The sequence below is a fragment of the Sapajus apella genome, unplaced genomic scaffold, assembly GCF_009761245.1.
Source record: "Sapajus apella isolate SASKATOON/1434 unplaced genomic scaffold, GSC_monkey_1.0 scaffold5, whole genome shotgun sequence".
NCBI classification, from domain to species: domain Eukaryota; kingdom Metazoa; phylum Chordata; class Mammalia; order Primates; family Cebidae; genus Sapajus; species Sapajus apella.
The window spans coordinates 38882877-38901206 of record NW_022436945.1 but is presented as its reverse complement, the minus strand read 5'-3'; the positions used below and the strand labels follow the sequence as shown (position 1 = coordinate 38901206).

At 41.8% G+C, this 18330-nt stretch overlaps 1 protein-coding gene across 2 annotated transcripts in view; it reads left to right on the top strand.

Annotated features, from left to right (window-relative positions):
• USP46 (ubiquitin specific peptidase 46) overlaps positions 1-12046 on the top strand; it is a 73512-nt gene extending 61466 nt beyond the window's left edge. For both annotated transcript variants that reach the window (XM_032274163.1, XM_032274162.1), the window contains exons 6-9: positions 1295-1378; positions 3857-4054; positions 7216-7294; positions 8442-12046. In XM_032274163.1, coding sequence (XP_032130054.1) covers positions 1295-1378; positions 3857-4054; positions 7216-7294; positions 8442-8543 — 463 coding nt within the window. In that variant the 3' untranslated portion in view covers positions 8544-12046. The remainder of the gene's footprint in view (positions 1-1294; positions 1379-3856; positions 4055-7215; positions 7295-8441) is intronic.
• Positions 12047-18330: the final 6284 nt, after the last annotated feature.

Sequence of the window (18330 nt, the reverse complement as noted above, 5' to 3'; positions counted from 1 at the left end):
AATAGCACCTGCAAACATTGTTAAGGCAAGAAGAGGATATCCCAGGGCCAGTGCTGCTGGAGCAGAGAGAAGGAGGCTGGGTGGATAGTACACTGGAAACTGTCGGAGGGTTTCAGTAGAGGAACCATGTAATGCTTTCTGTTGAAGCTGTAGTGATCGTTTTATGTTTCAGTGGTTCATTTGCATGTATCTCTGTTAAAATGTGAGCCATATGAGGGCAGTTATTCTCTGGATCCCCAGAACGTAGCCCAGAGGACTGACAGTAAACATTTGGGGACTTAATGAATGAAAGAATCTGTGTTTTCTTTTGATGTGTTCTGTGTAAATGGTAGAATCATTTAACACGTTTAACAGTTTCTGTTCAATAAAATCTGATCATTATGGTGCTAGGACACTCTATGAACAAGGAAATGTCACAGAATTTTTCAAAACTGTCGGGTATTAGTCTGGATGTTCTTTTCAGCCTTTGAAGCAGTACCACAGAAATGTTAAATAGAATATCGATGGCTGGAAAAGAATGAAAATTAAAAATCACATTTAAAAAATGAAAATCATAAGTAGCAGAGTAGAACCTCATGATAAGGCAGATACACATGTGACAAACACAATGGCTTTTGTTCTCCAAAGGAGGCAGGTGAAAGTTCTTATCCTCTGGCAGTGGAGTGGTGGGGAGCAGGGGTTGGTAGGAGGTGGTCATCTGATTAATTCAGGATTTCCTTAGTTCAAAAAGAGGGCAGTTTTGTATATGGTTTGAATTTCATTATCTTCATACTTTCATGCTCTTTGAAAATCTGGACTACCACAGAGAAATATTGTTTTTCATTAACTACACAATAATGTCACCTTGCATGTTATGTGATTGACTTTTTTGGGCCTAAGTTTTAGTGTTTATGATGAGCTTTTACTCTCGATAGTATTTTTCTATTACAATTTTAATTTCTAGCGTATAGATATTCTTCGTTAAATCACGAGGTTTTTTTCTGAATGCAGTTGGAAACCCTAGTTTATATCTGCCTGTGTTCCATTAAATAAAGCTGTATTTGAAAATCTCTCATGGTAAATTTATGATTCAATGAAAAGAGAGTGTCTGTCAGCATAATGGCACCTAGACTTTCTATTTGTATTTATTATCCTGTAGTTTCTCCTACCGTCCTAATCTTAAGGAGGATTTTTTTCTGATTACTTCTCAAATTTTTACTTAAAAATAACCCTGCAGGTTAATTGAGGGATTTAAAACATGGTATGCCAAGTAGATTTGAACACTTTTTAAAGATGAAAATATTTCCCTCTACAGAGACTTCAGCAACACAGAAACACTGTGTAGTGAACAAAAATATTATTGTGAAACATGCTGCAGCAAACAGGAAGCCCAGAAAAGGTAGGTGAAGATTTAGCTCAGGGGTGGCTTTGTGTAGTGAGAGGGATCCAGACTGTGGGGCCCAGCAGGGTTGGCTTTGAATCTCAGCTTCCTGGGCTCATAGCCATGGAGCCTTGGGGAAGTCAGTTACCCTCCTCACCAGTGAAAAGAAGACAAGAACGCTGACCTTGGAGAGGACAACTTGGAGAGTTGTCTGTCCGATTGTTTACTCATTTGTTCATTCATTCAGTCATTCAACAAATATTTGTTAAGTGCTACCATGTGCCAGATAATTGTTTATGCTGGATAAACAAGTAGTGATAAAATATAATCACTATTCTCTTGGAATTAAAGGTAAATTATAGAAAGTACTTAGAATAGTATACAACAAATAGTAGACCCCCAATATTATTTTCATTTGTATTGCTTAAACATTGAGACTTCTTTTTTAGAGACAGAGGTTTAAAAAATATATATCATTTCATAAGGACTTGTGAGGAAATTATTAACACATCAGTTAAAAGAATAGGTGATAAGAGGCAGGGCACAGTGACCTGTAATCCCAGCATACTTTGGGAGGCTAAGGCAGGCCAATCACTTGAGGTCAGGAGTTTGAGACCAGCCTGGCCAACATGGTGAAACCCCATCTCTACTAAACATACAAAAATTAGTTGGGTATGGTGGCTTGTGCCTATAATCCCAGCTACTCCGGAGGCTGAGGCAGGAGAATCAGTTGAGCCCTGGAGGCGGAGGTTGCAGTGAGCTGAGATTGCACCACTGCACTCCAGCCTGGGTGACAGAGTGAGACTCTGTCTCAAAAAAAAAAAAAAAAGTGATAAGAAAGTTAGAAAGTTACTGCATTCTGAATTGATATAAGACCCAGGGTTCTCCATTTTTTTTTTGTTTTGCATATCAGACAGTTACAGCTCTTGGAAAATCTGAAATAACCAGTTATTCCCCATTAGTCTGCCCCACAAGCCAGGAGAGTTGCCATGTCAATTCTCCTGCGAAGGCTTCCTGTGAGTTAAATCTGTCTTGGCAGTGGTTCTGGAGTATTCAAGGCAGCTGGCAGATGCTCGATACTGCTGTCTAAAACCCTCAAGGGTCTAGACCTGAGGTTGAGATCATCTCTCTGCCCAGCCTTCCCAGGCCTTCACCCTAAACATGTACAACTTTCTTTGCTGCAAAACTTATACAAAGTTAGTCACTGTTGCAGTCAGGTGTCAAGGAGGTAGGCAGATACCTTTTGTTAGTGAGGAAGGTCACTCGCGTCTGCTCCCCGTCCTTATAACCTCAGTCTGCCTAAGACTGGCCTCGGGTCTTTCTTTGTGGCATTTAGATATTTTTGTTCAGCCCTGGAGTGTTTATACATTACAACCTCGTGTATTCTTGTAAAATGTGGGGTTCCCCGTAATTCTTATTTTTCTACTGATGTTTTACTTGCTTATTTTTATGACCAGGGCTTTTTCTTAATAGGTTCCTTAAAACTATTCTTTTAAAATTTGTCCTTTTCACATACTATGCATTAAAAATGTGCACAAACTAAACAGCATTTACACTTAATTCAGTATATTCGTGGAATGGGGGGCTGAAAGGAAACTGGAAGACCCTCCATTCTAGCAGAGTGCACTGCATAAACTGTTACCTTTGTGACTTTTTACTGAGCAGCGTTAATGGTCACCTAGTAAAAAAACTTTGTATGTTTATATAAGTTTGGGAAATCCAACATCAGACAACAGAACAATCCCTTTACTGCAGGATTTCTCAAAATCTTCAGTCTGGTAATGTACACTAGGATCTTCAAAGCAGAAAGTAGCATCATCCAAACTTACCTGGCCACAGAAACACCACATCTGTTAACATTTCCAGTGCTCTCATGAGCCCAGTTTGGGAAATGTAGCCCTAAGCCAACCCCTGCATTTTATAAATGAAGAACTAGAGCTAGAGAAAGGAAAGGACTTGCCCAAGATCACAAGGGTCGGAATGATGGTGAGCCTGGCACGCTTGGTGTCCCGATGCCCAAGAGTGTGTGTCAGAAGCATCCACCCCACTGCCAGTCCTCAGAACCTGTAAGTCCAGCCATCGGCACTGTCCACCTTGTCCTCTTCCTAGCCTCCTGTTCTCAAAATCTCTCAAACCTCCTTTCCATCATCTCGGGGTAGATTGTCCAAATATCATTCATCTCTGGAAAGCCCAGGGAAGTGATGGAGAACAATTTCATAGCCTATTTTTATTTGTATGAAAATTCTGGAACATCACCTTTCACCAGAGACACACCATTGTACATTTCTCCTGCTGGAATGCTCCTGGGAGCCAGGGATATAGGATAAGTCAGCTCTGCATAAGCCGGCATACTTTTATCCTTGCACACTATTTGGTTGTTTGCTGGTTTGAAGTTTGATAGACCTCCCCTCCTGTTCTGTTTGTGCAGATGGCACTGTATTCTCTTCCCCTAACAGGTGTTGGGTACAACTGATTTTCTATTTCATGGTTTCTTAGGATGAGAGTAAAAAAGCTGCCCATGATCTTGGCCCTGCATCTAAAGCGGTTCAAGTACATGGAGCAGTTGCACAGATACACCAAGCTGTCTTACCGCGTGGTCTTCCCTCTGGAGCTCCGGCTCTTCAACACCTCCAGTGATGCGGTGAACCTAGACCGCATGTATGACCTGGTTGCTGTGGTTGTTCACTGTGGCAGGTAAGGGCACGACCAGAAGCAGGTGCACAGGGTAAGTGTAAGGTTGCCCCTTGGCTGAAATATATCCAGCGGCACCTTTCCGGTGCCGTGGCACTCATCATTTTTGGGATCTCTTCCAAACTCTTACTGATCATCTCAAAAAATACATAAACATGCCTACAGACACATTTAAAAAATAGCATTCCAACAATGATCATCTAAATGTTCTATTATGAGAGAAATAATAAATCTCCATTGCATAGAAATAATTGTTCTGAGGAAATTGAAATAACATGGAGAAATAAATGTCTATGCTGTGATTTTAATTTTTAAAAAGCCAAGTTAGATTTATAGTATGATCTCAAAAGCATTTTAAGATGTGTAAATAAAGACTAGAAGCTAATGGATCAAATTTAATAATGTTTTGGCACTTTGAGTGATTAAAAACATTCTTAAAAAATATTCTTTGCTATTTTTGGTCTTTCCCCAAATTCTAAAATAAGTATATAATCAGAAAGAAGAAAGTAAGAGAGAGAAGGCCTCTAGATACAGAGAGGCAAAGCATTTTGCCAAAAATTGGGGTTTTTTTTTTTTTATTCCGTAATTTGGTATAAATGCAGAAGAGTATATTGAAAATTCACCTGTTTGTTATTCTTTGCTCAGCTGGGCCAGCTTTATGTTCTACTTTGGGGATAGGCACAGCTTTCCTCCTGCCCTCGTAGGTTTTAGATTGGGGCATATCACAGAGCAAGAGTCTTTTTCTCCTCCATCTGCTGAGATCGATTATAGTGAAGACAACATTACCAGGAGACTACCATTGCCATGTGGAGGGATGGATTGATTTATTTTTTGTGTACTAGGGTGGATGGTATCAGAAACTGTAACTTCACATCTGAAGCACCCCATATTTTATCCTGTGTGTATTAACTTTAAGTCACTGGATAGTTTCTTGCATTCTCAGTAAAATTGTATGTATTGGATAGTTGTATACCAGTCTTGTGGTGTTCTCCCTGAAAAACAACTGTTACTCTTTTGAAGAACACAGGGTTCCAGATCACTGGAACCTAGCCTTGGGTGCTGGACGAGGCCTCACACTGTTGTAGGGTTGGAGAAGGTCTTAGGGCAGGCAGAGCCCGGGACCTGGTGGGCATTGCGGCTAAAGTGGGTGGCAGGGGTGGTGTGGATGGGAGGGCCTGCTGGGAAGGCTAGGCAAAGGAGAAACACAGGTGCCCCTTGCCCAAGGTACACAGGACTTTCTGAGTGGGTCTCTGTGAGTGTCCGATTTGAATCCTTGGGAGGACTGGCAGAGACCCACGTGAGGGAACTGAACGACCAGTGGGAGGTTGGCTTCTCTAAGGTCAGTTTCCGTAGTGTGAGCACAAGGTAAGAAAGGCCCTGGCAGCAAAGATCAGTTGGTGCCAAGTCAGGCATGCTACTAACTAGGATTCTTCAAACTCCTCCCAGCAGAAGTAGGGCTATTCTCCTATGTGGAGTGGGGCTGGCCTGTGCATGAAGATTGGGTGGCTTCCAGGTGGCACTGGAAAGCTGAGGTTAGGGAGCTGGGCCTGCCTTACCTTCCATGCCAGGACCTCCTGGCCCATAGTTGCAGCAAGTGCACAACCTTGTGCATTGATTTCTACTGCAGGTTTTTTTTTAAGCTCATGTTTTCTGGGTTCCATGCCAGGATCTAAAGACAGAGTAACAAAAAGACACACAGCACAGAGGCCCTGCCCTCACAAAGCTTATAATCTATCTGGAAAGACTGATAATGAACAAAAAAACACACCACTGTGCTACCACCAAAAATAAACCACTGCAAGATAGTTTATGATTTTGATCAGTGCTATCAGGAATAAACAGGGAGATGAGTGAGTGATGGGAGATACCTCTTCAGGTGAAGTGGTCAGCAGAGATTTATCTGGGGAGGTGACATTTGAGCTGAGGCATAAAAAGAATGCAGTTGGGGAAGGATCATCCCTGGCAGAGTTTACAGCAATGCAAAGGCCCACAATGTGAAGGGGGCATGTGTGAGAGGAGGCTGATGAGCTGGAGCTCAGAGGGAAAGGGAGACAGTAGCTGGAGGAGGCTGGAGAAAGAGCAGAAACAGATCATTGGCATCATCTTGTGCTGAAAGAGGGTAAACAAAAGGGGAGGTTTGGTTTTTCAACTTTAACAGTGCATTAAAAAACAGTTTTAGGTTTGGGATTAAAATCCCTTCACTCGTGCAAATCTAACCTAACTACATAGTAACTGCTGCTTAGTTGTTCTTTCTGCTTTTTTCCATATAGCATAGTATATGGCTTTTTATTTTAATACTTGTTACTATGCATCTTGGTTTGTTGATGTCTTTCTAAAACAGATCATACAACTCCTTAAAATTCCCCTGTCTTCCTGGCTTGCTTGAAGCAAAGCCTAAAATCTTACCTGCGATTTCTCCTGCACCTGCCCCTCAGTCCGCTCTGGTCTTCCCCTCCCCGCTCACTCTGCTGCTCAGGCCTCCTTTGGCCTCTCTGCTGTTTCTGAACACACCAAATGTTACCCGCCTGCCCCAGGCCTTTCCGCTTGCTATTCCCATCCAGAGTCGCATGGCTTCCCCCTACACCCTGACCCCCCACCCCACCCCTACCCATATCCCTGCCATTTCCTTCAGGGAAATTTCCTTCTGCCCACATTATCCAAGTGGCCTCCCTTCACTGTCTGTCAAATAATACCTCCTGCCATCTCTCAGATCCCATTACTCTGCTTCATCCTTCTCCATGACACTTCTCACCACTTGACATACATTTATAAGTTTAGTTTGTGTATTGCCACTCTAGCCCCTACCCCAAGTCCCAAATAAATGAGGTCTTTGTTTTGTTCACTGCTTCTTCCCCTGGCAGCTAGAACAGGGCCCAACACAGAGTAGGTAAAGAGTAATTTTTTGTTAATATTTGCTGAATTGTTAATATTTGTCTGTTTTTCCTGCTGGATTATGAGTCCTTAGAAGATATCTCTCCTGCACACTTCTGTATTCCCCTACATCCAGCATGGTGTTGTGGACATAGACATGGGCTCTATGCCAAGTTCTTTGTCCTGATGACTTAGTTTTTTCCCCAGAGAATCACTGCTTGTAAAGAGCTCAGTAGAGTTTTATAAAGAGATCAATGTTAACCTGCTAACTTCTTTTATTTGTTCTTTTCCAGTGGTCCTAATCGTGGGCATTATATCACCATTGTGAAAAGTCACGGCTTCTGGCTTTTGTTTGATGATGACATTGTAGAGGTTGGTTTGCAGATTATTCTCCAGTAGTCACAGGACATCAGTAGTATTTCTGGGAATGTGTATGTATAGACGTTTTTTAAAGTAGGCCTGTTTCCCCATAATGTAACTTGAAAACAACTTAGCTTTCTATTCAAAACCAAATTCTGCTGATCCCCATGCTCTGTGGAAGGGGAGAAGGAGTGTGGTCATGGACTCACCGATGCTGTGTTCTCCACAGTTCAGCCATAGACATGGGATCTCTCTATCTCATCATGGCGAAAGCCCCCTCTGTTACAGGGCAGACAGTAGACTTCAAAGTTCTATTAAGATTATTTTATTTTAACAAATTTGTCTTATATTGATTATTGTTTAAAGTTTTTTTTCAGTCTGCTGGATCTGGAAATCTATATTACACCAGTACATTCTATGTATTGATTTCGTTATAAAAGAATACTAGCTGGAATGAATTCTACACTCAAAGACATGATCTATTTTAACCCACTAGGGTAGCAGTTTTAGTGGAATAACACTAAAAGAGATGAAGTCTGGTGGCCGGAAAGACTTAAGGCTATTTCCAGGACCCTCCAGTTTACCATTTGGGAGATGTCTTGGCCTCTTCAAAGAATGCCCACACAGGGTTGCTGATGCATGGAGACATTGCCTTTTTTTACTAGAGATGTGCAATTTATGTGATGATGACCTTCAGCCAGGTCTGTGGAATTCTCCATTTGCTAGTGAAAGTTCCTAATCATGATTTTTTTTTTTTTGAGACGGAGTCTCCCTGTGTCACCAGGCCAGAGTGCAGTGGCATGATCTCGGCTCACTGCAACCTCCGCCTCCCGGGTTCAAGCGCTTCTGCCTCAGCCTCCCGAGTAGTTGGGACTACAGGCATTCGCCACTATGCCTGGCTAATTTTTGTATTTTTAGTAGAGACAGGGTTTCACCATGTTGGCCAGGAGGACCTCAATCTCTTGACCTCAAGATCTGCCCATTTCTGCCTCCCAAAGTGCTGGGATTATAGGCATCAGCCATTGCGCGCAGTTCCCTTATCACGGTTTTATAAGAAATTGCGTTCCTTGCATTTTAATATATTTTCCATTAGTTTTTATTTCCTTTTCCCAGGAATCATGTTAAGTAATTGTATTGTTTTCTTTCTTTTTTATTGCAGAAAATAGATGCTCAAGCTATTGAAGAATTCTATGGCCTGACATCAGATATATCAAAAAATTCAGAATCTGGATATATTTTATTCTATCAGTCAAGAGAGTAACTTAAAAGAACTGTGGGACTAATTCAAGTGGGGGGAAATGTTCAAAGCACTATTACCTGGTTTCTCTGCAGTCTTTCTTCTACCCTAGTGGCCCACTAATGGTATCACTCCAAAAGTCTCAATGGTCTGGCTGTGTTAGACTCTCTCCTTTTCTGTTTTTACATGCAACACTATTCTGTTTATTTTGGTCTGAGGTAGAGTTAACTGCAATCAGATTGTAGTCAGACTTATATGAATAACAGTTGCTAATTTTAGGATTGGGTGAAAACTATGCCACTCGTTATGTCTGGCTGTATTAGAATGACATTTCCTATGAATGTCTACAGTCTATTTTAAATGTTTGCTAAACTTCTACGGCTTCCAGGGTCTTCTTACAATGCATTCCTTTAACTTGTCCCTGGAAGCATTGCTACCCATTTTCAACTTCTCTGCCTCTTTTCTGATACAAGGACAGAAGAATTGGGTAGATAATCACCTTTTAGGGTTGCAACTATAGCTTTAAGTTTGTGCAAGTGAAAATGTTGAGAAGTGAGTAACCTCGATACTAAAATCATCCTCGACACGGAACAGGGTGAAGAGAAGCTGTCCGTGGTGGCTGGTGCTGGCTGGCATTGGCACTGTGCTGACCTTGCTGTTAGAGTTCCAGGGGTTAAGAAGGCTCAGGGCAGGCAAAGCCAAAAGGAGGAAATTTTTGTAGACAATGAAAAGTTACTTTTCATACCTTTCTACCAAAACCAAGTTTCAGGAAAATAACTCTATGCTGTTCATTTTCAGGCACACGTCTTCTGTAAGGCCCTGTGAGTTGTGCTTATTCTGTATCTGGCTCTGCTAAGCTCTTCAAGGTATCTTTCCACTCCTGCTGACGTGTGCAGTCAGTGGCTGCAGGGCCGGCAAACCTCCCCTTAGCCAGTCAGCACCGACATTGTTCCTTATCAGGAATAGCAAAGGCACTACATCTTTCCAGCCATCAGCACATTGTACAACTTAACTTTTTAACATAGCCCATCTGTTTACTGAGGCACTGGCGAGTCCCAGGGCTGAGACAAAACCTTCCCTAGAGGGAATACCAGAGTTAGCTGGGTAGGAAGGTGGCTCAAAGGAAGTGTCTGTGGGCAGGGGGAGGAATGAACAAAATGGCGCTGTTTCTTTGGCTCAGACTCCTAGAATGCTTGAGAAGACAGAATTTTTTTGGAAGAACCTCATCTCACTGTAGTTACTTTTTTCACTTTTATTATATATGTATTTATTAGAGCGTTTGAGTACTGGTACCTTTAATTAAAAGGGTCGTTTGGTGTTTTGCCGTTGAGCTGGTTTTTGAGTCATAGATCTTGGCTTCCTTTGGAAGTCACTTAACTTCCATACACTATAATAAACTGTGAACATATTTTTGTTACCTAATGCATCCGCTAATGAACATGCAAACTTTGGGCATAATGTGAACTAAAATTGAAATGGAAAATGTTAGTGGCCATTTTGCAACAATGAAGAGGATAGCACTTTAGATGAAAACTGGATTTCTTATCTTTGAAATATCTTGAACTGTTTATTGCTCAGAACTTAAGTAAGCATGCCAACATTTCATCTGTTTATGCTTGAAGTGAAATGTTTTAGTTTTCACTGGAGAAGACAAAACAGGGTGAACTTCATGTTACTGTTTCATACAAGTAATGGAAATGTATCTTGCCTTGTTTAGAGGCAATTTCATATTTATAAATATTTTCTTTTTTTCCTCCATGAAACTTACGCAGTGATCACTACCTGGAAGGTGAGTCTTTATTCTCTTTTTAAGGAGAGGCGCTTTCCAACTGATGGTAATTGATGTAGGGAAATGTTTGTACTATATAGAATCCATATATTTGACTGCAAGTTACAAAGTTTTAAGAAAATGATGGTTGGTCTCTAATATATTTGGAACTGATTCATAAGAAAAACCATTAAAATTATCTTTGAAACAACTCTTGAAGCTAATTTGTTAGAAAAAATATTTCAATTGGAAACCTGTAGAAGTAATGTTTACATGCTGAGTCATAGTTCAGGATATTTTTCTATTTGGTTGTGCAAAATGTTTTTCCCAGTGATTTAAGCAAAGTAATTCCTTTTAATCGAAAGAGTCAGTTAAAATTTAGCATTCATGGATACATTTTTGGAATGAAAAAGGATATGTGTAAGAAAATATTGCAAAAGCATTAAAACAGTTGTATGGTGCAGGAAAAGAAGATTGATAAAAGACCAAAACACACTTCTCCAGCAACACTCCATCTGTTTTTTAAAATTTAGAGCTATCTGCTAATTTTTCCTTCTTCCTCCTCATTAAACGAAACAAACACTAGGCAGCTACATGTTTCTCCTAATCATGTCTCTCTATGTAAAGACAGTAGCATACAAACACTTTTAGTTTTCATCCCTCATTCATAGTGTAAAGCAGGAAATGGTGTGGGAGATGTGAGACCAATCTGAGGTCAGTGCTAGCACAAAGGCTTCACGGTATTCCCTCCAGTGGCCAGGGGTTTTGTGTGTCATCTGCAGGAGTAGGCCTGCTGTATTTCTTTTAACTGCTGGGTGTTAAAAAATCAGTTAACAATCTTTTACACTTAAAGAAAAAAACAGAAGGAACATTTGCTTTATTGATTACTCACTAGTTTAGCCTCTAGTTTATGGCATAGTATGCTAAAAAGTCATGTGTTTAAAAGTAAATCTTGGTAAAATGCTCACATCTGGTCCTGTTATGTCGATGCATTTTCCTTTCTAAGGTCATCGTCATAAGAAATGGACTGGTCTGAAGAGAGCGAGGCACAACACAAGCAGGGCATTAGTTTGAATGGGAAGTCAATCATATTTGGTTTTATGGCCTGATATATTTTGGACTTAAGATAAAATGGGGAAAAAATGTCAGAAATGGTCCCTATGCATTTATTTTCATGGATACCCTTAATTTCATGGGCATGCCTAATAATGAACTATGTTCTAACTGGAGCTTAGGGCTTATTTTAGATATTGGAGTGTAGCTTTATTACAGATGGATTTTATCTTTCAACATTGCATTTTGATCAACTTTGTATATTCATGTGTATTAAAATATTGTGCACTAAATGTTTTGCCCTCGTTTGCTGTTATATGGTCAAGGCGTTTATCAGCACTATTGTGATGAACTCATGTAAATGGCATGGGTCAGAGAAAATTATTTCCTACTTTTCTGCCTAATTAAATTTCTGTTTTCCAGTATTACGTTAATTTATTTTTGGCTTCCATTTCTGTATGACCAAAATAGTTATTGTATTTGTGTGGCATTCCTATTATTTTGTTGCTAAAAATATTGTAGTTTTTATTTAAAATGATCTGTACCTTAATTTTTTTTTAAATGTAACCAATTCAAGCACTTTAAGCAATAATGTCAATCTTGTGAAATTTTAATCAGTTTAACACCCTTCCTCTAAAATTGTTTGCAAAAAAAACAAATAAATGAATAAAATGGGAATTCTCTTCCTAGAGAATTATATCCGGGTGATGCTACACACATGGACTTAAAATCCTTTTTATAAAGTGTGAGTCAGTGGCAGGTCTTATGTCTAAGTAATTATTACAAACTTAATTTTGAAGCAATGGAAATGTTCAGAACATTCTGGTCATTATATAAAGGCAGCATTACTCTCAAGGTTGATAAAATCAGTGTTCTGGAGATAACTCATCACTTTTTTGAGTAAAAAAGATCAACTGAATTTAATTCAGGAAACAGTATCTGGGGAATAGCAAATTGAGAATATCAGTGAAAAGAAGTTAGGGATAATTGGGCATCACAGTGAATTTCTTTTTGGGGACTTTGCATATAAAATCCTCTTAGCCACCTATGAAATGAAAGATCCATTCCCCAAATAAGGAGACAGCTTCCAGCATCTGGTTTTTAGGAAGGAGTAGGATGTGATTGGTCTCTGGTGTCCTGATAGCCAGCCGGCTTCTGGACCCGTTTCTGAGCCATGTGGGACCCCCAGCTTCAGAAATCCTCAGCTGGGTTCACACCACTCTCTGCCCCAGAAGCGTGGCAGGCACAGGTCCATGCTGGCCTCAGTGAAGCCTATACAGTCATCATGGGTAGGACTTCTTTTTCCCACAGATGCCTACCCAGGGCATCTGTGGGTGGACAACATTGTCATCTGAATACATGCGTGGACCCAATTATGGGAATAAAACCTCATAGACCGAGAGCAGGGAATGTGCCAGTAGGTCTTGAGTCTCCCAGTTGCTGTCTGTCTTTTGAGGCAGTGCATCTGAACCTGACTGAGCTGGAACAGAGACTGTTGGGAGAGCCACGTCTGTCTGCCATGAATGCCAAAGGAAGAGAAGACTTTCTTGAGAATGTGTTTTTCTTTCCTTGGCTTCACATTGTCAGTGGTATTTATAGGATAGGCCTGTCACAACCAAGGTGACACAATGTCTAGAGAATGTATTCCCCCATTTCTTCAAATTTCCTTTCCTCTCTTTTTATTGATACCTAAAATACCTTTACTAAAAAATGGAGCCCTCATTTTCATTGCCTTATATTTACATGAAGATAAAAATTTTGGGCCGGGTACAGTGACTCATGCCTGTAATCCCAGCACTTTGGGAGGCCAGCGTGGGTGGATCCCTTGAGGTCAGGAGTTCGAGACCAGCCTGGCCAACATGATTAAACCCCATCTCTACTAAAAATACAAAAATTAGCCGGGCATGGTAGCAGGCGCCTGTAACCCCAGCTACTTAGGAGGCTGAGGCAGGAGAATCACTTGAATCCAAAAGGCGGAGATTGCAGTGAGCTGAGATTGGGCCACCGCACTCCAGCCTGGGTGACAGAGTGAGACTCTGTCTCAAACAAATTAAAAATATTTGCTAAGTGATTGTATTTGTCCATCCTGGCAGTGCTATAAAGACATACCTGAGACTGGGTCATTTATGAAGAAAAGAAGTTTAATTGGCTCATTGTTCTGTGAGCTGTATAGGCTTCTGTTTTTGGGGGAGGCCTTAGGAAACTTACAATCTTGGCAGAAGGCAGAGGGGGAAGCAAGCTCGTCTTACATGGGAGGAGCAGGAGGAAGAGCAAAGGGGGAGGGGCTACAGACTTTTTTTTTTTTTTTTTTTACTCTGTCACCCAGGCTGGAGTACAGTGATGCGATCACTGCAACCTCTGCCTCAGCCTCCTGAGTAGCTGAGATTACAGGCATGAGCCACTACACCCAGCTAATTTTTGTGTTTGAAGTTTCTCCACGTTGGCCAGCCTGATCTTGAACTCCTGACCTCAGGTAATCCGTCTGCCTCAGCCTCCCAAAATACTGGAATTACAGGCATGAGCCACCTTGCTGTGACTGGGGTTATACACTTAAACAACCAGACCTTGAACTCAGTCACGAGGCAGTACTGGATGATGGTGCTAGACCACCTGTGATCCAATCACCTCCCACCAGGCCCCACCTCCCAACACTGGGGATTACAGTTCAACATGAGGTTTGGGTGGAGACACAGAACCAAACCATATCAGTCTTTTTTTTTTTTTTTTTTTTTTTTTTTTTTTTTACTGAGGGAAAACTTTGGTTGTGGGGTTAGTACTAAAGATAGCCCACGTAGACTTTTTCCGAAGATGTCCCAGATGGAGAGATTTTTAATTAGGCATTTATTTGGCAACTATTGCATTCTAGAAATTGTGATAGGAGCTGAGGGATAAAAAGGTGACACAGATTGGGTCCGTCTTAAAGACTCATTTTTTTTTGCCTCAGAAGACAAGTCTGGGTGAGAAAGAAATTTAAATTTTAAGTTGTGGAAATAACACGTGTTGGGGGAACACCTTGTAATTCAGCACCGTTTGGTATTCAGCCCCAGCCTCACCGTGCAGATGGCACTGTTGGATGAAGCTGCCCGCCCTTTTTCCTGGGAGCCCCACACTCTTCCCAGCCTGCCTTCTAGCTCGTAGGGACAGCACATTTCGAAAAACAAAGTATAAATCAATGATTACGTTGCAGCATCACATTTTGCCTCTTACTTTTCACGTTAAGAGCCAGTATCATGGAAGCCTCAACAGTGGGTTTTATGAATGAAATTATTTCTAAACAATATCTTCACGTTAGGACCAAATAATCAGAGCCTATCTAGATTTACCAAAATACAATAGGGCATAAGTGATTTTATTGGTGTATCAGCCTTTGTTTGCTTTTTTTGTTTTTTGTTTGTTTGTTTGTTTTTGAGAGTCTCTCCCTGTTGCCAGCCTGGAGTGCAGTGGCTTGATTTCTGCTCACTGCAACCTCCACCTCCCGGGTTCAAGCGATTCCCCTGCCTCAGCCTCCCGAGTAGCTGGGACTACAGACACACACCACCATGCACACCTATTTTTTGTATTTTTAATAGAGACGGGGTTTCACAATGTTGGCCAGGGTGGTTGATCTCCTGACCTTGTGATCTACCTGCCTTGGCCTCCCAAAATGCTGGGATTACAGGCGTGAGCCACCGCACCCAACCAGTTCCTTTATGTTTTAAAGTGAGTTGAACAAAAGACATTAGGAGCTTACAAAGGAAAAATAACTTGATTTTGGTTATGAGATACCAGAGTCAGATATGACATTAAATTGTGTAGAAAAGACTTACAATTGTTTGCTTATTTTCCACATGATTATAATAAAGTATGTATTAACAGCCTTGGGGGGATCATACTCAGGTTGTCAGTTTCATGGAGGCAGCTTTCACTTTTTTCTCTCCCAAGAGAGACAAAGAGAGGTTGTGCTTAAGGGAGTGTGGAATTCTATAGACACTCTTCATGGAAAAGGAGTTTGGGCACTTGCATTGTAGGTTGCATTTCGATTCTGTTCTTACTTCCTCGAAGTATAAGGGAGCTTTGAGAAGAAAACAGACTTGTATCTAACTTGGCTAGAAGTAAAATAATTTGATCATTGAAGCCACCATTTCTATGTGTTTGATCAAGTCCTCCTCTGGAATCCAATGCAGCTGCATTTATATTTCAGTCTTTCTTAATGGACCTTGTTGGAGAGTACATTCTGTGCTAAGAAAATGGAAAATAAATGCAAGAAAACTTTAGGAGTGAGCCTTCACGCCTCCTGTAGCAGGCGAGAGCTCTGTGCTTTAGAGCTTGTCTCCAGGTTGAGAATTACCTGTTTTCTACTCCGAGGGAATTAGAAAGATACTTTTTTAATGGGTTATAAAACTTTTGTGAAGAAGAGACTCATTCTATTGGCCTTCACCACCTCTCCTGTGAAATAAATTGTTTGAAAATTCTTTGAAGAGAAACGACTTCTGCATATTTTTCTATCTCTGCTATCCCAAAGCCCAGAGAACAAATATTAAGTCAAAATTGCTCGGCCAGGTATGTGGTATATGCCATCTTCGACATGTAAACCAAAGAAAAGGATGGAGCCAAGTCTTGGTCAACGTACAGGTTTATTTTGCCAAGGGTGAGAACACACCAGGGAAAAGAGACAGAAGCCACTGTAGAATCTGTGGCCTGCACTTTCTCCAAAGAGGATTTGAAGGTCTTCAGTATTTAAAGGGGAAAAGTGGGCAGGAGGAGAAAGGAGGAAAGAAAAAGGGAGAGTATGGTCACATTCTTAGGAGGCTTTGATTAACGCTCACCGAATCCACACGTTGCACATGGAAAGGAATGGGTAGAACAGCCGAGTATGTCTTCTCAGCAAAACTGCTCTTTATAAAAGATAAACTATTATGTTTAGTTTATAAAAGATAAACTATTTAGAGGAAGAATTCAAATCTGCATGCAACTGAGGGCGGACAGTGGGGATGATTTCTACTCTCCTCTGTCCCATACTCTGGGAGGCCACCTGGGGAGGTGTGGCCTCTGGTAGCTATCTGTTTAGGAACAAAAGGAAAGACAGTTCTTTTGTGACTCAGTTTCCAAGCTTAACTTTTCCCTTTGGTATACTGAGTTTGGGGTCCCAAGATGCTCTTTTCCTTTTACAGATGTACGAGGCTTCAGCAGAAGGGTGAAGGCTGTAGAATGGAGAGAAAACCCTCTTCCTGGTGGGCCATTAATTGACTTGGTTTTTAACTAATTATGTCATCTGAGGAGCCTGTGAAGGTTTATGAAGAATGAACTCACCATAGAACCTGCCCTCAGATGAAAATTTGTACAGAATGTAGAATAAGGGGCTGTGAGTCTCGGGGTAAGAGGAGGAGAATAAGGTTAAGATTCCTAATACGGCTTAGCTTCTAGCCTTGGGTCTCGCTGCAACACCTACCCAACACCTGTGTGTGTGCTTTGCAAAGCTACATGGGACCCAGGTAAACCCCACAGGTGTCCCTCACTGATAGGAAACCTGTACCTTCTCTGCCCTTGCTTTTGCTTCCCTGACCTTGCTCTCCTATGGAATTTTGGATTCAGTTCAGTAATTCGGAGTTCAGGTTCCAGTGTGGGTTGGTCACCAGCTGATGCAGTCCCCCTAGCACATGGGAAAGCAAAGGATCAGGAGGCATGAGATCGAGTTCAGGCCTTTGCTTCCTGGTTTGCGTAAGTCAGTTGTTGGACATAGTATCGGGGTAGGGTGCTGAGGAGTGGTAGATGGTAAAGAGGCCTTTTTACACAGAGGTCCTCAAGGGGGAGAGACCAATTGGCAAAACAATGGAAAGTATATAATATTAGCTACTTAAATCATAAGTAGTTCTGGGATACTAGGCTCTACTGTTTTATTTATTCCCTGTAACATCTTTAGCATGAAAGAGGAAGCTGAAGACGTGAGAACAGCAAGCATCCCCTGACAGGCAGGGTCTAGCCTGAGACAGCTGCCCTCTGAGGTTGTCAGGAGCTATCCTGGCGCTCATCCTTGAGCTGTGACATTTCTTGTTCGACATAAATCGCAGAACACCACCCTCAGACAAGGTCATGCCGTGACTGTGATGAAGTGACACAAACAAGTCCACTTCATCATTTTGTCCGAGCATAGACAACACAAGGTCACTGTGTCAACCATGAAATCCCCAACATTCCCCTCCCTCCTCATCCCAGTGCCTGCTGCTCTTCACCAGTTCCCATTTTAGCTTTGCTCTCATCTGTGCTACATGAGATTTACTAGGATCTCAATCAGATAATCTCCGCTTCCTGACAGCTCCCAATTCAAAGCACGCCCCCATCTGCAGAACACTCCCACAAATGACCTAAGCAAGGCCCCCATCCTCAAAGTTCTGATAGCCGCTTACTGAGGTGCCCACGGTACTCCAGAGTGTGTGGTCTCTCAGTGCATCAAGGATTAAACAATTTGTTCAACCACAGCTGTGTTCCTGGTGGTCTGACAAGAGAGTGCTAGACAAAAGTCACTTGCCGAGGTCTGCTGTTCTCATGAGGGTAAGGGGGAAAGGAGCGTCATACACACCAGCAGGGTGGCTACTGGTGTGCTGGTGCCTCATTGATCTACACCAGCTCGTCCTGCCCATGGGGTTGGTGGTGGTGGCCCAGACGCCAAAGGAGGCCTCTTACAAGTAACTCTGGAGAAATCTGGACCAGTTTTTCCTAACCTGTAAAACAAGGTCAAAGCAGTTTCGTAAGGAATAGAAATGCTGGCAAGCATGTAGTGTGATGGGGGGCATGGCCTGGTAAGACTGACATGCTTTGCTTACTGTTGCTCATTCCTGGCACCTCCACACCTCCCCTCCGAGTCCCTCGGGCTCAGGTGTGTCTGTGTCTAAAGCCCTTGCTTTCCTGAGGGGTCAGAGCCCTTATTTGAGGCAGGGTCTGAAACCGAGGAGGTGGGGGCTGAGCTCCCTTGTATGGAGAGTTCAGTCAATTTCAGAAATTCCAATTTGCTCT